Source organism: Canis lupus, chromosome 10 (genome assembly GCF_048164855.1).
Source record: "Canis lupus baileyi chromosome 10, mCanLup2.hap1, whole genome shotgun sequence".
Lineage (NCBI taxonomy): Eukaryota > Metazoa > Chordata > Mammalia > Carnivora > Canidae > Canis > Canis lupus.
In genome coordinates, this window is record NC_132847.1 from 72,098,910 (window position 1) to 72,115,092 (window position 16,183).

A 16,183-nucleotide genomic window follows, 5' to 3' on the forward strand; every position below is an offset into this window, starting at 1 on the left:
GAGTCTGCTTGAGGATTCTCACTCTCCTGCTCCCTCTGCCCCATCATCCACTCACATGCTTTCTCTCTAAAGTAAATAAATAAACCTTAAAAAAAAAGTCCTTTCAGTCCATGGGGCACCTGGGTGGCCCTGTCTGTTAAGCATCAGACTCTTGATTTTGAATTGGGTCCTGATTCCTGGGTTACAAGATTGAGTTCCACTCTGGGCTCTGCGCTCAGCGTGGAGTCCACTTGAGAGTCCCTCTTCCTCTGCCCTTCTCCATACTCACACACTCTCATCCCATCTCTCTTAAACAAACAAACAAACAAACAAACAAACAAATAAAATCTTGTATAAAAACGTGCTTTCAGCCCTTGCATGTGTTCTGTTTTATTTCTGGACTTTTGCTCATGGTGTCCTATCTCATCCTTCCCTTCTGTCTGGTTTCTTCTCCCCATCCTTTGGGCTTCAGGCATCACTTTTTCAAGGAAGCATTTCAGAACTCCTCTAGGTTGTCTCACAGCCCAACAATAAGTTGCCCATTCTTGCCCTAGTATAGCCTGAAATTGCTTTAGTCCTTCTTTACAACTTCCATTGGACTGTAAGTTCCCTGAGAGCAGGGAGCTTCTCACTCTAGTTGCAGGCCCATTGCCTGGCATGTAGTAGGGAATCAATAAGTACCGGTTGAGTGAATAAAGAGAGGTCCCCCAGTGACAAGAAACACTCCCCAAGCAGAAAGAGAGACAATAAGAATTTTTAATGCATGGAAAGTCCTGCAGGGACTCTGGGCAGACCCACAGGTAGCAGGAAGAGGCAGGGCTCCTGCAAACTCAATAACGTCTGGAAAAAAAAAAGTCATAAAGACCCAGGATTCCTCACTGCAACAATCCTCAGGGCCTCCTTCCTGATGCTGAAGAGGTCAGATTGTCTCTCCATAGGTCTCCTTCGGGGTCCATTGCAGGAAGGAAGCTGAGTGTGGCAGGAGGAAGGAAGAAGAGCAAAGGCCGCTTGGTCTCCACCTGAAAGCTCCTGCCTCGGGATTGACTGCCATCCATAAGAAAAAGTTTAAAAAGGAGAGACTTTGATAGAGTCAAATAATATCTTAGAAAAAATAAAAGAGAAAAACGGATAATTCCAGTGGTTACAAAGTTCTCTGCCGGCTATCCACAAGAGAAAGAGTTTGCTTTGGCCTTGCTGGCAAGCCTCATCTGCCAGGCCCATCCTCAGCTGTCCCCCAGCCCCCCCCAGGCCCCAGGATCCATGAGAGTACTGCTCCCCCTCCCACGGAGAGTCTCTGTGCTCACGGAGGGCAGCACCCTCCCTCACCGGCCCTTGGACTCCCCATACGTGTTTCGGGCCATGGACACCATCTTCTCCTCGCACGTGATTTTGGTGTCCTTGAGGATGCTGTACCACACCATACCCGCAGGCCGGACCTCCTCGCTGCGGCAGAAAAGGTAGGGCACGGTGTCCACACGGCTCTGGATGTAAGCGCTTCGCAGGAGGCTGGAGCAGTGGCTGCTCACCCTCTCCAGTCGCCGCAGGATCAGGTGGGCCTTCCTGAAAGGGAGGACGAGACAGTGATTAAGAGGTAAGCCCTTGAGTGATGGATAAAGATCAACTGAGAGATGAGGACTTCCTGTCCCAACAATCTCCTACCCATTCCTGGCCAGAGTGTGGGTATTTCAAACACCTATTCGAAAATCACCTCCGAATTTGTCCTCTTCAATCACGTCATGTGTAGAAAATGAAAGCGACATATAACCTTTTGAACCAGTCTTTTTATTTCTAAGATATGAGAGTCCCAGGAATTATAAGGTCACCAGTCTTGGGACTCTGAACAAGTAGAAATTATTATAATAATGCTACACAGAAATAGCAATCACAACTATAATCTACTGACACCTGCCACACTAGATGCAGAGTAAGTGCTTTACCAATATTTTAAAATCTTATGTAATCTTCACAACAGCCCTGACCATACTCTTCTTTCCACTCACATCAAATGCATGTGAAGCCAAGCTCAGAGAAATGACATTGCATGACCAAGGTCAAACATAAAGTCGGCCATTGGGGCTAGGCATTCAGATCTAGGCCTGAACACCCACATAGTCCCTCTCTAACTTCTGCTTTTGTGTTTCTCTAGTTTTCTCATATTCTTTCATTTCTCACAGTCAGGAAAATTGGAAATCATTCATCAAATCCTTAATATCTAGGTCCCCAAATCAGATTTCTCTGGGCATCTCATTTTTCTCACTTCTAAAACAGGGGTGATAGTCTTAGCATTATAAGTGGTGGTGAACATTCACCATGAGAAATGCCCAAAGCCTGGCACAGAGTAAGCTCCCAATAAATGATACCTGTGATTATAAAGTATTGTTGTGATGGTGTCTTAGGGTCAAGGTTATACTGAACACTAGTCTAAGCAAGAATCACTCTGTCCTGTGGTGATCATCATTAGTAATGTATCTGTCACCCTTTAACTAGGACCAGAGAGGGCATCCCTCAGGAGGTCTGACAGCTGCATAGAAAAATCAAAGGTAGCAAGGATCTCCCAGATCCTTGGGTTTCTTGATGACAGCACTATTGACATTTGGGCCAGATAGTTCTTTGCTGTAGGGACTGTCTTTTAGGAAGTCTAGCAGCATCCCTGGGCTGCTTGCTGCCCTTTAAATACCAATAACACTCCTTTGGCCCAGTCATAGCAATGAAATTGTCTCCAGGCATTGTGAATTGTCCTCTTGGGGGTAAAAATTGCCCCAACTGGGAACCACTGACCTGGTCTGACCTACCCTTATTAAAGATGTGAAAACTAAGGCTCAGAGAGTGAAAGGGATGCCCTTTTCCTGGGTCATACCATATGTTAGCTTCACTGTCAAGGTGTCTGTCACCATGCGGAATCCAATTTTCTCTACATTCCAATACCTTCAAGATACCCAAGGGCTAAATGAGCAGCTCTCTCATGTTGTCCTCTCAATGCCCCTCTGAGACCCCAAGAGGGAGGGTGTTTTACAACAACAGACCCCACAAATGGGAGACTGTGTTAGGCACCTGCATGGCAGCTGGAAAAGGGCCTGGCTTCTGTGTGTGTGTTTTGTGGGCATGATTTATGAGGTACATTTCAAAAAGTCCTCTTTGTATAGTTCACCACTTGGGTGGAATATTTCCTGAGGTGCCAAGAATTCATAGCTTCATAATCACACTCGAGTTGCCACTCTGCCCACAGTCCTCTCTTCCCGCTGGCAGGCACCTCCCAAAGAGGAGCCTGACAAGTCCATCTCCTCCTGGTTTGAGCCCTTGCTCTGTTCTTTAATAGCTCTGTGTCCTTGGAAATCTACTTAATGTCTCTAAACCCATGTCTTCACTTGAAAGATGGAGCTGTTGTGAAGTTACAGGAGATAAAGTCATTGACTGATCATTTACTGAGCATTTATTTTACAGTAGGGTTCCCACTTTGGTGTGAAAGACAGACAGATGGAAAATTATAACACAAATAGCAAGAGTGATAAAGAGGAGGTGTAGGGGTTGAGGGGAGTACAGGAAGGTATCTAGGTAGGAGTGGGAATATCCAAGGAGGCTTCCTAGTAGACAGGCAACTTGTGTTGAGTCTCAAAAATGAGTTGGGGGTGAAAGATGACAAAGGCATAATAAAAGGCAGAGGTAAAGGCATAAAGATTAGAGATTACATAGGAGTTCTGAGGATTTATGGCTGGAATACCATGTGCAAGTGGGCACACAGTGGGGAAACTGGAGAAGTGGCAGGAGCCAGGCCATTGAAGCTTAGGATGTTGGTTGTACAGAATAATGGTACACCACCCAGGCTCTGGAGCATGACTGCTCAGGTTCAAATCCAGGCTCAGTCACTTACTAGCTCTGTGATATTGAGGGAATTGTTTAATCAAGTGTGACCCAGTTTCTTTATCCATGAAATGGATGAAATGGGAATAATACCTGTATCTGCCACAAAGCTTGTTTAAAAAAAAAATGATGAATCTATAACAAACCTTCAACAAATGATATATAAATATATAACCACCTCCTATCAGTATCCTTATTTGTGTACCCGTGTAAGCCTAGAGCACCTTTGCAAGTCAATGGCAGGAGACAGAAATAGTAACAGCTTCTAATTTGGGGTCAGAGTTCTGGGTTGGAGACACAGTGTGTGCTCTGAGAATATAAAAAGAGGCCACCTAATCATAAATTTGGGGGCTTGGAAATCTTCCCAAGGGTTGTAACGTCTGCATCAGGACTTCAATGACAAGACAGGTTTTTCAGATAGATGGGTGGCAGAGGAAAGAGCCTACCTAAAGTTAGATAAGAGAAAAAATGAACCACCAGTGCTTTGAAATAGAGTGAAGAACGGGTGAGAGACTAGTCAGTTTGGCAGACATCAGACCATTAAGGCTTTTCAAAGTCATGGTGAAGTATTATACTTTGGAGGCAATGGAGAGTGACTGCTGCAGACAGTCACAAGAAACAAGCTACAAATATAAAATGAGGTTGGAAAGGGAAATTCCTCCAACATGTCCAAAAGCTTTGCCCCCAACGGCCCAGCCACGTCCTCAAGGAGAATCCTGGAACTCAACTGAACCAAGTTGAATGGATGGGAACACTGAGGTTTGGAGTGAGAAAGTCGTTTAAGAGAACAACTTAAATTAGTAACAGGGGCAGAGCAGGAACCAAAGCACCTGACTGTACAGAGCCAAATTGAAATACATGAACCTGGAGTCACAGATTCAAATCCTAGCTCTATAACTTAACAGCTCTGTGGATCATCAGCAAGTTCTTTGATGCCACTCTTCGTTATGGCATCAATAAAATGCAGGTGATTGCAGTGTTTTGGGGAGACAGAGATAATCTGAGTAGTTTGCTTACTCCTAGTAAATGTTAGCCAAGATCCAAATAGCATACTGTAGTAGACAGGACACAGGCTTCAGAGGCCATTAGAGTGGTCACTTCTGCTCTGTAAGTCTGTCTGCCCATTTGTAAAATGGGATTAGAGATGCTTATTTCTAGTGCTGTTGTTAGCCTGAAATGAAGTGCCTGCCCTAGGCATCCAGCACAGAAGTCTGTACACAATAGGCACTAAACCTGTGTCAGTTCACTTAACTATCCCTGTTCTTTTTCCAGTGCACACACCGCCTCAGACCTTGGCTTGCATTTAGTCAACAAAGACAGGAGAAGTCAGGAGGTGACGCCATGGAGAGAAGGGTTGGAGGTGCTCAAAGGCCAGAGAGGAGGAGGCAGGAGTGAGAGACCAAAGGCGAGACTGCTCGGCAATAAATTTGTAGGCAATGGAGAAGCATAAATCAAAGGCCAGGCATGGTCCAAGCTTTCCCTGGAGAGGGAATCGTAGGTCAGAGTGACCACTTTTCTCAAATACCGGAAATGAAATCTTCCTCACAGAGACAGGACCCAGGCCCACTGGAATAGGAAGCCAAAGGTAAAGGAGTGACACCACACATTAATTTATGGTTGTATTAGCAAGCGAGACTGAGACAGGAATGGCTTGTGGAGGAGTCAGGGGCTGAGTTCTGATGCCACTTCTCCGGGAACTGTAGAACCTTTGACCGATCATTCTATTCCCAGCACCATTACCCAATCAGCTGTTGACACAGTTAGTGGATAGAGACCTAATTTCTAAGGGGGCCTTGGAATGGAGAGGGATAAAAAAAGAGGCAGTAAGGAAACATTCCTATTGGCCTCTCTCCCTCCTCCCTATCTCCTTGAGTTGAGCTTAAATGTCTCTGTGTTAGCTGACCTCAAGCTTAATGAGAGTTGAGGGCATGACGTGGTTGCACAAAAATGGGACACAACCTCCAGAAGCAGATAGGGCAGATTAAGAGAAAGAATGACTTCATTCATATTGCCCTGGTCAGGCCACATCTGGAGAACCCCAGTCACTTCTGGTAAGAGGGACCTGTGCAAACTCTAGTCAGATCATGATGCTGAAAATTGTCTTAAAAGCAAGTCTTAGGAGAAAGTGTGGGAAGCAGGAATGGAATGTGTCCACAGAAGGGAGATATTTAGGCAAATGGTTGTGTTGTCCTAATAAATAAAGGTTGTGTGTGTGTGGGAGGGGTGGAAACTGAAACTAAATATAATCCTCGCCACAGTTCTAGAGTTATACTTTAGTCCCAATGTTTAGGTAGTAAAAGTGAGCTCAGGCTGGTCATATAATTTGACCAGGGTTAACCATGTGGAAACAGCATCTAGACCTCTGTTGCAAGGCACCCCAGTGTTATCAATGACATCACCTTCAAATTAACAGAAGGCAAATGTTGACTCAATATAATTAAAAAAAAATAAAACTGGAGCCCTCTGAATATAGAATGGATCCTTCCATATTTTCAGTGGGCTTCCTTCCCTGGAGATGATCAAATCAAGTATGTTTTAGAAAGGAGTTTTAGTCTGTTTGGGCTTATGCAACAAAATACCACAGGCTGGGTAGTTTATAAACAACACAGATTAGTTCTCCGAGTTCTGAAGGTCAGGAAGTCCAGGCTCATAGCACTGGAAGACGCAGTGCAGTGGTTGGTGCGAGGTAGCCTCCTGGTCCATAGACAGTCCATTCTGGCTATGCCTTCACATGGTGGAAGGGGTAAAGGATCTCTTTGATGCCTCTTCTGTAAGAGTGGAGATTCCCATTCAAAAGGGATCCATTCTCATGACCTAATTGCCTCCCAAAAGCCCCATCCCTAAATATTATCACCTTGGACATTAGATTTGGGACCTGAGAATTTTCAGGGATACAATATTCAGACCATAGCAGAATCTAATAATTCTGAATAATGTAGAAGTTGGAGAAGATTTGTGTTGTTTTGTTTTCTTTCAATCTAAAAGGAATTAGGGGCTTTGTTCACAGAGAAATGCCATCTGATGGGCATCTGATGAGCACTTCACAACAGAACCTGGTGTGACACAACTGTAGAGACATGGAGTTCCTCACGGGAGAGGACCACATGTGTTGAGGTTCATGCTTCAAAGTCATGCCGAAATTTCATCTTCAGGAAGTCTTCCAGATTTTCCCAGCTATCATAAGCCATATTCCCACCCACCCCCCTTTTGCTACTGAATCCTTTTGTTTCTCTGTTGTGATACATACTATGTTCTGCCTTAGTTGTGTACTTATCTTGTGATGCAATGTGCTATAATGGACAGGATATTGGTTTTAATTTTGCATTTTGAGGTTAGTTTAAATTTGACCCCTGATAGTTACTAGCTGTGTAACCCTAAACAATTCAATTCAATTCCACTGATTCTCCAGTGCTTACTCTTCAAAATCGATGGTTCAGGAGATGAAATGACATATAAATGACTGGGCCCATAATAGGAGCTCGACTAATATCTCCCACTGCTTCTTGGACTGTGTGGAGTCCCCCTGTTTCCCAGGTCCTGGTTGCACAAGAAGAAGGAATAACAAGGGTAAACTGGCTTGAACTGAGGAAATTCTCAGTCCCTAGCTTTTAAAATCCAGTAATTCTCTTGCAGGAATTGATAAACAGAATGAAATGGCACAAGAGCATCGATGTGGACCTAGGGAAGTAATCTGGCAAATGGGCAAAATGTTTATATAGATTTGCTTATAATAGCAAAGCATTTGGAAGAAACCTTGTTGGTCTTTAATAAAAGGCTCAGTTAACATATGATACATTCATAAAATTGCATGGCTAAAGGGCCCTCCCAGATAACATATGCATCCAGGAGAAAAGACTTGTTAAGTGTAAACAGGCAGATACCAGAATCTAGTATACATATTTGTTGAACATTTCAGAATTGGTGGAAATAGGGCTGTGGCTGTAGATGCAGGTATATCCATAGGCCTGTACCAGCATCCCTATTCATGTGCACATCCATGGAATACCTGTATCAACATCTGGAAAGCGCAGGGCTAATGATTTTATCTCTGGGTTGGGATAATGGGATTCAGAGGTGCAAACTGTTCACTTTCCATTTTTTAAAAAGATTTTATTTATTTATTTATGAGAGAGAGAGAGACAGACAGACAGACAGACACAGGCAGAGGGAGAAGCAGGCTCCATGCAGGGAGCCCGATGTGGGACTCGATCCCAGGTCTCCAGGATTACGCCCTGGGCTGAAGGTAGGCACTAAACTGTTGAGCCACCCAGGGATCCCCACTTTCCATTTTATGTATACACCCACATCATGCAGATGTCATAGAGTAAGAATTATTTTTAGAACAAAATACAATAAGGCATTTCCATTTCGAAGATAATGTGTATATAAACATATATTTTATAGTTGGTGTGATGAATTTGTGCAATGAAACCATGGTTTTATGGATTCCCAGTTGTTCACTGGGGTCATTTTCAGAATAAATACACATCAAATCTAGCCTTGGACTACTCCCCCCAAAACAGAAAACCTGCAGTACAAATACTGCCACCTGGATATGTATCTTCAACACCAGGTTTGAAATGTGATTCGTAAGATAAACAGTGAAAATATTTATATTTCGTCCTCTTATTCTCTCACAAGAAACCACAAGACCTGCCCCAAAATCCATTCCTTAACTGAGGTTGAGTTTGACAGAATGTCAACTAACCCAGTGGTTTCAGTGTGGAATGGATACAGACTTCAAGACAGCAGCCAAACTTGTTATACCATCAGTGGGAACAATGATCCATGGGACACTTGTTCAAAGGCCTACTGTGTTTTGTTTGTATTTATCCACTCTAAGGCAACTTAAGTTACATGAAATGCCACCGACTTAATAGCAGCCTTTTAAGGAAAGAAGACTGTAACACTTAGCGTGCACATCCATTGTACACTGTCCATCCTGATTTCAGAAATGTCAAAATATGCAGAAAAATTACAAGTGTCTCTGAGATCCATAGGAATATGGCCCTAGAAGCCTAAGTGTGCTTTTGTTCCCAATATCCTAGAAATTCCAAAAGACTTAATCCATGATAGCTTAAGGAAAGAGCTAATATTATCTTGACCTGCAAGAATGTACAGTGACATCAAATTTGCTTATTTTCTCTCTGGACACAGAAACCATGGTTCATAGAAATGTGCCAACTCTCCTCAGATGGGAAAGGCTTGTCTTGCTATGTTGAGAAAAATCCCAGGCTAAACCAAGCCTGTGACGATGTCTGCAATCTATTAGCAATGTCTGCCATGGAAGAAAGAGGGGCTGAGATAGTAAATATACTATTACTAGCCCAGAGAGATGAATTCGCTGAAACATCTCTTCTGTGCTTGCTCTCTTCTTTCTACTCTATCATTTCAGCCAAATGTAGCTGAGAGGATCGAGAAGCCCAAGAGTGGTCAAGGGTGTTCTGACTGAAGGCAATTCTGGTCCTTAGCCACCTATGAGCTCAGTTCCTCACGTCTCCTAATAGGAACCGTATGGCTGGGACAGCCGGCTGTCAGCAGGTCTCCTCTGAGCAGCTGTTTGTGACACCTGTGGCTGCCACGGGAACCAGGATCTGGAGGCCACTGGCCTGATAGACTTCCTAGGCAGAGGTAAGAGATGCCCTTTTATCACTAAGCTACATGGAGCTATGTGACTACAGATATAGGGAGAGGTACAGAATATTTTGGGGTTTGGTTATTAGGGCCAAGAGAATCCTAATAGAGTTCGTCCCATGGCATAAGTCCTCCTGGGAGGAGCTCTTAACATCCTGACCAGCCTAGGTCCCTGAGAATCAGGGTGTGCTGAGTGGAGGGGAAAGGACAGTCTGAGTGTGCCTCTCTGCCCTTTATGAGCTTTAGGGATTTTGGTTCCTTGGCTTCCCAGCTGGAAGGGGACTTTGGAGCCCAGCCCTTTTATGTTACAAGTGGGGTCCAGAATGGCAATGGAATTTGTCCAAGGTCACACAGCAAGCAGATGGCAGATGTAGGACAGGAACCAAAGGTTCCTGGCTCCAGGGCAGTGTCTTGCCCTCTCGCCTTTACACTTTGCAAACCCTTCAGAGTCATGGCACATTTACCCAAACTGCTCCTCTGTTTAAGACCTTTACCTGGCTTTTGGGAGAGAGAACAATCTCCTGAACAGAGCTCACAAGAGCCATCATGATCTGCCCTCTGCTGACCTCGCCACCTTGGTTCCCCCACCTCCTCACCTTGAACTCTCTGTTCCAGTGAGATCTGTACTTCTTGGCTCAAGTGTATCCTCTTAACGACCCACCCCAACACTCATCTTTGCACTGGCTGTTCCTTGTGATGAGAACATCCTCTCCCTTCTGCCTGGAGGACTCCAGTTCATCGTTTGACACTAGGCACAGACCTCATGTTCTTCCCTGTGGATCATTCTTTGAGGTCCAGGTCTGGATCAGCTGTGCCAGCTATTGCCATCTAGGACCTTATCACTCCCAAGTGTGCTTTTGGGAATAGCAACAGGGGCATCACCCCAGAGCTTAATAGAAATGCAGAATCTCAGGCCAATCCTAAGCCACTAAGTCAATTTGAAACTCAGCAACACTCTCAGGGGATTCTCATGCACATTCCAATTAGAGAAGCCCTCTGCTGTAAAGCAAACTCCCTGCCCTCCTTTTTATGGCACATGCTTCCTATCGCATTTCATTACAACTGCCTTCAGACTTTTTCTTACTAGATGCTGCTCCCTGTAAAGGCAGGATCTATCTTCTTCATTCATATATTCTCCAGCCCATAGCACAGAGCTGGGCACATAGTGGGCACATTAAATGAATTAGTGAATAAATAAATTAATGAAGTGTGGTCTCCTCAGCTCTCTCAGTATTTGCAAGGACAATACATTTTTTGATTCCTATTTTTGAGTAGGAAAGACCTTAGAGTTCATGGGATTCAATTGTTTCCAACTGTGACCCACAGATCTTTGAGAGCTCAGAGAGACCTAAGGGTCCCTTGGGACTGGGAGAAAGAGTAATTGAATGGAGACCCATCAAGTGGGGCTCCAGGCCACCCTCTCTAGCTTCTACCAGAACAACCGTTCAATCTTCTGAGCCACAAATCCACTCATCCTGTTATCCAATTATTTAACAAGTAGTTATTTGGCACTCACTTAGAAGAGAGACTAGGACATAAAGAATCACTAAGTACATATAAGCAGACATCGTAGTGCAGAAGAGAGAGAACACAATGGTAAACACATAAGCAACACAAGATACTGAGACTAGTAGGTATGATGCAGAAAATTAAAACATGAGGGTGTTGATTAGGAGAACAGGTAGAAATTTTAGAGGATTCTCTGAGAAAGTACCATTCTAGTTAAGACCTGGGGGTTATATATAAGATCTATTTAGAAAAAAAAATTACTGCTAAAAAGAAAGGGTACCTCTGCCCTAGTTCATCATCATCATTTTAAAGATGAGGAAGCTGAGGGCCAAAGAGAGAACCAGAACCCAAGGTAGCCCAGTGAGGATAGATTAGGATGCAGCTATCTTGATCCCTGCTGACATGCCCATGTGGGATGTTAGCGGAATCTCATATCCTCCCCCAGAGACTAGACAGACTGAGAAGGGAGGAAACTGGGTGACACCAATCTGGGTTGGCGGACAGTGACTGGTGACGGGTTGGCTGGAGGTTACTGGGTTATCACAGTCCATTACCAAGTGGGTTGTCCTGCCTCTGTGGGAGGCCAGGCACCCTTTCCAGAAGATTTATGTTCTGGAAGGTCATAAAGGAACCCAGAAGGTTGTAAAGACAAAGTCAGGAGCGGAGCTCTGGTTTAGCTTCCACCCAAACTCTCTGAGCCCTGTGGGAAAGCCCCATAAAGTGGGATGCCTTTCCCTGTCCATGGGCAAGATGGCAGCCCGGATGACTCACACAGTGGCTTTCATCTGGGGCTCTGGGCTTCTGCCTGTCTGCCTTCTTTTAGCTTTTATCTAAAGAAGCTTCCTTTCATGTGAAAGAGAAAAAGTTATAGTCCAGGACCCAATGGGCAGATAAGGTCTATTCCAGGGAGAGATCCCTTTTATCCCTGACCAGGCTCTCATCCGTTCCCTTGAGGGCCTCCAGTCCTTGGAAGGATACTGCCAGTGTTGTAAGGGCTCAGAATGAGAGCTCAGGGCAGAACCAGCCTCCATATCAAACTATGCAACTGTAGGCAGCTCATTTAACCACATGGGGCCCCCAATTCCTTATCATCTGCAAGATGAGAATATCCTACTTTGCCCAGTTTACAGGGTAATTTTAAAGCTTTTTAAAGCACAGAGTGCCACTGACTAAGTATTTCAGCAAGTCAGGCAATTCTCTCCCATGCTACCAGTACTACCCTGCCCCAGAACACCACGCTATCTCCCCCGGACGACTGTAAGAGTAGCCTCGAGGGCCTCACTACCTCCCTCCTGTCTTGACCCCTCTTGAACGTCTAAGCTCCCAACTGTGGTCAGAGGGATCTTTATCCCTCCCGAAGATCTGCTAATATCACCCCCTTGTGAAAAACACTTGAAAAGCTTCCCATTACCTTAGGGAGATAATCCAAATAATTTAACCCTACTTACAGGGCATTCAGGACTGGCCCCTACTGACCTCTCCCTTCTTATCTTTTATCACTCCTGCTGTCACACACTTTGCTCCAACTATAGGGAAATTCTTTCAGTTCCTCTACACATAGTGTTTACCAAAGTGTAAAAGGGGTTCCCCAGGGGCAAGAGAAAGGATTTTAGGTGGTGCTACAGATAATCACAGACTCAGCATTAAACAACAATGAATCACACTGGGAAAGGCAGTCAAATTCTCTTTTTCATTCTCTTCCTCTGCTCCAGATTACTTTAAAAAAGAAACTCTTGGTTCGAGACTGTGTCCTCAGTACTCCCTAACACTTGCTAATCTCCTTTTTAAATGCAGAGCCTCATGCTCTACCAGGATTGAAGAGCATTGTTTCTTGTTATTATTTTTTCCCTTCCATTGTATCAAATGTTTACATTTAATTTTCTATTAAACATGGATGGTACTACTCTTCCCTTTATAAAATGATACAGTGTTTTCAAACAGATTTTCAGTGAGATGTAAATCTATGAAATACCAAAACAAAAAGTGCTTACAGCATGGTGATATGCCCAAAATAATAAAAGCGGCAGGCAAATGATGAAAATTTGAGGAAAACCCTGCCCTAAGGTGACATTATCTCCTTTGTGTATTTCCCAGGCTGGTCACTCTGCCCCAAACTCTCCAAACCTCTTCTCCTTCCTCTTGTCTGACCCCTATTCATTCTGTCAGTCTCAGTCTCAGCCGCTGGGAAGGTTTCGCTGGGTTACCTAGACCAGATGATTCTGCTGTGCCTCCCCAAAGGGCCCTGTTCTGTGCTCATTATACTTACCATTCCTATTCTTTTCAATTGCTTGTTTAATTACCTCCAACAGTGAGCTTATCCGTTTTTGTCGCTGCATGGTCAACAACCAACTGGTAAGAGGTGCTACTAAGTAAGTGATGAATGAATGAATGAATGTTGTTAGGTGCAAGGCATAAAAACATAACCACTACTTCATATACTACTTTATGAAGCTTCAGAAGATAGTGATTGTCTTAGGTACGTTTGCGTCCTCCATGGTTCCTAGCACAACGATTGGTACAGTCACTGCTGGTGATAAAGATCATGTCTTAATACACATTGAATTTAGGAATGTATTTAGTCATGGTCACTAATGGACTTTATTCTAGAAACCTCAGAGTTGTTCTTTTTTTTTTTTTTTTTAAGGGGGAGAGAGGACGGGAGGGAGAGAGAGAGAGAGAGAGAGAGAGAGTCAGGGGAATGGGGAAGAAAGAGAAGGAGATAGAGAATCTCAGGCTCAGGCAGGCTCCAATGTAGAGCCTGATGCAGGGCTTGATCTCTTGACCCTGAGGTCATGACCTGAGCCAAAATCAAGAGTCGGACCTTTAACCAACTGAGCCATCCAGGTGCCCTTAGAAAACGTCAGATTTCTTATGGAAGTGGGAGGAAAGCCCTAGATTAAGGGCCATGAGCCTGCCGCTATACCCTTTCACGGTCTTGGTTAGGACAGATCTCCTCCAGGAGTTCATGGTTCCCGTCTCCAACACTAAAGGTGGAAGGTGGGTAAGGGGAGTAACTGAGGGAAACAGTGCTGAATGTCTTATCTGACATTCCAGAAGTCTGAGAAGCTAAAATTCCAAGAATCTGTCATTCTCTCTGCCCCTTTCCAATTTCTCACCCTGACATGACTAAGGTAGATGACACTCTTATTTAGTTGACAAAGCCATTGTTAGCCTATGGAATAAAGGCTCTCATAAATTCAAATAGAAGCCAGAAGGATCCACCACTCCATTCACACTCACACACTGTCCATACCTGGGCCCAAGCTCATCCTCACTCCTCCAGACAAAGTCGCCAAACTTCTCGTAGTGAGAGTTGTAGTGGTGCTGGACTCGGAACAGCATTGAGGCCGAGACCTCCATCAGCGTGTTGTAGGCAGTCTGCTGCTCCTTTCCACTTGTATACCCATTGTACAGATTGTAGATCTTGTCTGCTATCTCTGAGGGGGAGAAGTGCAGGCACGGATCACTGGACAGCAGGAAAAAGTGAGCATGGAAACACACCTTGCAACAAGGAAGGCACATTTGTGCTGGAATTCAAGTGTGTGATATTCAAGGGCCGACCGACTATCAGCTGCAAATAGCAATGTCTATTCTGGGGATGTGCTGGGAGGATGAAATTAAAAAGTGAACGTAAAGCACACAACACAGGCCCTGGCACAGAGTTAGTGCTCCTAATTCGCAAGCTTTGTTATTAACATATATTTGGTATCCATGATTTCACATAAAATTCCAAACAAACGCAGAGGCTTAAATCTACTGTCTTGGGCTCATCTCAGCAGTCTACTTCTATCTCCTCTCTGTAGTTTTTCCAACATAGTTCTGTGATCAGGTCTAAGAAGTTTCCATTCAAAACACCTCTCAAAGAAAAACCAGACTCTTCTGCTCACCATATATGGCAATTTCTGCTCCTTCAGTTGTTCCTAGAAATTGATGTAACTTAAAGTCATCATGGGTAGCTCCCTTTGAATGGAAGGCCCGTTCTTTCATCTGTGAAGACTCTGATCAAAATTTATGCACATCCCCAAGTCATTGCTAACAGTGATTGCCTCTAGAAGAATCTGGGGGACTCAGGTTTAGGATGGAAGGAGCATTTAGTTCATAGTATTTCCACTCTGGTTTTAATTTTTCTGTCTTTTTTTTTTAACCATACGCATGTGTTATTTTAAAATAATTATGATGATGATGATTATTATTATTAATCATCATCATCATCAATGATCAGGAAACCATCTCGAACCCCCTTACCTTTGAGATTCGATAGCTCCTCAACAGGAAGACTATTTCCTCTTGTCTGGTAGCATACAAAGCATGTATTATGGAGCTTATTATTGAGCCATTTGTAGAAATGTCTCTCTCTCTAGAGAGACTAGAATGTGAGTTCCTAAAAGGTGAAGAGCATGTCTCTTCTGCATTGCTTGTGTACCAGTGCTCTTAGAAGACATTTGCTCAACTTGAAGTGAACCATCAGGTTCTCACAGTCTACACCAGGTTTTTGCCAGTCCTGCTATGGACACTTCATCCTCATGTCAGCTAAGAACTAAGTACATGGTGGGTCTGACTGACCAGTTCTTTTCTTTTCTTTTCTTTTCTTTTCTTTTCTTTTCTTTTCTTTTCTTTTCTTTTCTTTTCTTTTCTTTTCTTTTTTCTTTTTCTTTTTTTTTTCCAGGTGCCTGATGCTTACAGCTTTACGGGCCAGGAGCAGCATAAAGGTTTAATCCTACTTGCCAACTCGGATAGTCACTGCCTATAGATCAATGCTGAGGGGTCTGAGGCCACCCCTAGACTAGATGGAGATGCATGCTGTGATGAGCTATTGGTACCTGCCATGGGCTTAGTGGTGGAGTGGTCTATTGTCACGCACATGCCAACCCTAGCATAAACAGAAGTGGAAAAAAGTGGTCTCTAAAAAGCCTAGGCTAAGGGGCAGGACATAGTCATGGCGCTCTGACTCTCCACCACTCCTTGCCTCTAAGTCAGAACACAGACACATGCTTGAAAGAAGGGCAAGTCTTTCCACTGGCTAAGATCTTGCTGGTCAATCTCAACTTCCTTCATGGCTTTGATTAATTTAGTTCCCTATTTCTTCTGTCCTCTTAGTCTCTTCACACTTTGTTCAACTTGTGCCAATACGTGTATGAGGCAGGAAAGGGGTAGTGGTTAGGGACTGTTGGGTATAGAACTTAGAGAGGAAATATGGGAGTTA

General features: G+C 44.1%; 1 protein-coding gene across 7 annotated transcripts in view; it reads right to left on the reverse strand.

Moving 5' to 3' along the window:
- Positions 1-717: 717 nt before the first annotated feature.
- The window catches only part of ASTN2 (astrotactin 2), an 851,085-nt gene continuing 835,619 nt past the window's right edge, over positions 718-16,183 (reverse strand). For all 7 annotated transcript variants that reach the window (XM_072842536.1, XM_072842535.1, XM_072842534.1 and 4 more), the window contains 2 exons: positions 14,234-14,417; positions 718-1,539 (listed from right to left, as the gene is read on the reverse strand). In XM_072842536.1, coding sequence (XP_072698637.1) covers positions 1,302-1,539; positions 14,234-14,417 — 422 coding nt within the window. In that variant the 3' untranslated portion in view covers positions 718-1,301. The remainder of the gene's footprint in view (positions 1,540-14,233; positions 14,418-16,183) is intronic.